Source organism: Nicotiana attenuata, unplaced genomic scaffold, assembly GCF_001879085.1.
Source record: "Nicotiana attenuata strain UT unplaced genomic scaffold, NIATTr2, whole genome shotgun sequence".
Classification (NCBI taxonomy): Eukaryota; Viridiplantae; Streptophyta; class Magnoliopsida; order Solanales; family Solanaceae; genus Nicotiana; species Nicotiana attenuata.
In genome coordinates this window covers 216,177-218,409 of record NW_017671665.1, presented here as the reverse complement: position 1 = coordinate 218,409, position 2,233 = coordinate 216,177, and the positions used below count along the sequence as shown (strand labels likewise).

At 42.5% G+C, this 2,233-nt stretch overlaps 1 protein-coding gene across 1 annotated transcript; it reads right to left on the bottom strand.

Annotated features, from left to right (window-relative positions):
* Positions 1-263: 263 nt before the first annotated feature.
* On the bottom strand, positions 264-1,179 carry LOC109209582. The gene is made up of 3 exons (XM_019372889.1): positions 895-1,179; positions 723-781; positions 264-630 (listed from the first exon to the last, which is right to left on the bottom strand). Exons 1-3 carry the CDS (start codon positions 1,177-1,179, stop codon positions 264-266), a joined length of 711 nt encoding a protein of 236 aa, XP_019228434.1.
* Between the last annotated feature and the right edge of the window lie 1,054 nt (positions 1,180-2,233).

Below are 2,233 nucleotides of genomic sequence, written 5' to 3'. Positions count from 1 at the left end.
AAGTCAAGAGAAAGTTTCTTTGGAGCATAAGTGTAGGACCCAAGTCCTTCTAATGCATTCACCGATTCCATGTACCCCTCCGTATCCTCTCCATCAAAAATTACCAAAATAGCCGCCAATGCCTCACCAAGGCATTGTTCTTCCATCTTCATCTCAATTGCGTCTTCTACCTCATCAACAACATCAATGACTGAGATGCTTTCATATGCATTTGGTAACATCATACCCTTGCTCTCTTGGAATGTGACCTCTTCATCATTGACTCAGAACTTGATCTCATTTCGTTCCGAATCCATAAGTGCTCTTCCGGTGGAAAGAAATGGTCTCCCCAAGATGATAGGTATCTCTTTGTCAACGGCACAATCAAGGATCACAAAGTCGACGGGGAGGAGGAACTTTCCCACTTTCACAAGCACATCATCAACAATTCCCACCGGTCTTTTTATTGAACGATTGGCCATTTGCAACCTTATACTTGTATGCCTCGGCATACCTAACCCCGGTTGCTTGTAAATAGCAAGAGGCATTAAGTTGATGCTAGCCCCATTATCACAAAGAGCTCTTGCAAAATCGCGTGCCCCAATAGTGCATGAAATTATAAAAGCTCCCGAGTCTTCTTTCTTTTGAACGCTGGTTGTTGCAATGATGGAACTAACCCGGTGAGTCACATTCACCACTTCATTCTTGGTGGTTTTCTTCTGGTGATCAAGTCTTTCAAATACCTAGCAAAACCCGGCATCTCTTGAAATGCTTCCACAAATGGAACATTTACCGATAATTGCTTTAGAATATCATAGAACTTCTCGAGTTTGCTATCATCCACCTTCCTAGCAAGTCTTTGAGGGAGAGGAGGAGGTCTAGGAAGTGGTGCTAGAGTTTCGGTGTCTCTTTCACCTTTTCCTTATCCTCTTCCCGGTTCACTTCTTGAACTTTCAACTCTTCCGGGACCTTTTTAGCTTCGACAACAATTGGCACCTCAACTTGTGCCTCAACTTCTTCTTCGGAATCTTCCACTTCGACCACTTGTTCGTTCTCTCCTTGAAGTACTTTCCCACTCCGAGTTGTAATTTCCCTGCAATGAGAAGTTGGACCACTCCCACTACCCTTTGAGTTTGCAATTGTGTCACTTGGGAGTGTACCCTTTTGGTTTGGATTTTGTTCTTTTGAGAGATCTCTCATTGCATCTCCAACTTTTTAATTGATGCGGTATGAGAGCCGACAAGATCGGTCATATTCCTCATTGAAGTGTCGGACCTATCTTGATTTTGCAATACCCGCTCAAGCATGTTTTCCAACTTGGAATCACTTGAGGAACCTTGATTTGAATATTGCCCCTTTAGTGGAACATAAGGGTTTGAACTCCAATTTGAAAAGTTGTTGTTGTTGTTACTCCAATTCCCTTGATTCGAACTACCTTGGTTATTTTGCCACTGTTGGTTGCCTTGCCCTTACGGGTTAGGACTCCATTGGTTTTGTTGTCCTGAACCTTGGTATTGTTGCCTTTGATAACCTCCTTGGGAGTTGTTGACATAATTTGCTTCCTCATAATCTTCATTTGATGTGGGTTGAACATCTTCCACCATATTTACCTTTTTTGTTTGGCTTTCAGTGAACATCTTTGTCAACACATTGATGTTGGTGGCAAGCCCGACATTTACTTGATCTCTTTCATGGTTCTCCTTAATCATGTTGGTTAAGGAAGGAGTACCGTATGCAATTCCACCTGTGGTGTCCTCTGAGTGCCAAGCTTGGTTATGTTTTGCCATTTGTCAAGGATTTGTGTGATCCTCGCAAATGTTTTATCCATAAAAGATCCATCAGCTGCATTCTTGGCTATAAATTGGTTCATAGCATCCAAACCCATGTAGAATTTCTCCAACAAGATAGAATCCGGAAAACCGTGATTCGGCGACCTCACCAAATATAACTTGAATCGATCCCATGCCTCATGTAGATGTTCTCCCGGTAGTTGCTTGAAATTTTTTTTTAATCCCGGAGCTCAGATTTCTTGCTTAGCGGGAACCATTTAGCTAGGAATGCTCAGACAAGCCTAGGACAAGAATGGATTGAGTTTGGTGGTAGATTTTGAATCCATTTCCTCGCCTCTCCAGTCAGTGAGTAATTGAACACCCTCAATCTTAGGGCATCATCTGAGACGTTGTTCTGCTTGTGCATCACACACACACCCAAGAATTTTCTGAGATGTTGTGTCAGATCATCATCAGTGGAATTT

Excerpts from the sequence above, each read along its gene's own strand:
- LOC109209582 (XM_019372889.1), bottom strand. The coding sequence starts at position 1,179 with ATGAGAGATCTCTCAAAAGAACAAAATCCAAACCAAAAGGGTACACTC. Across the intron at positions 782-894 it reads GGGAAGAGGATAAGGAAAAG|CAATTATCGGTAAATGTTCC; the intron begins GTGAAAGAGACA and ends GATATTCTAAAG. Across the intron at positions 631-722 it reads GAGATGCCGGGTTTTGCTAG|CGTTCAAAAGAAAGAAGACT; the intron begins GTATTTGAAAGA and ends TGCAACAACCAG.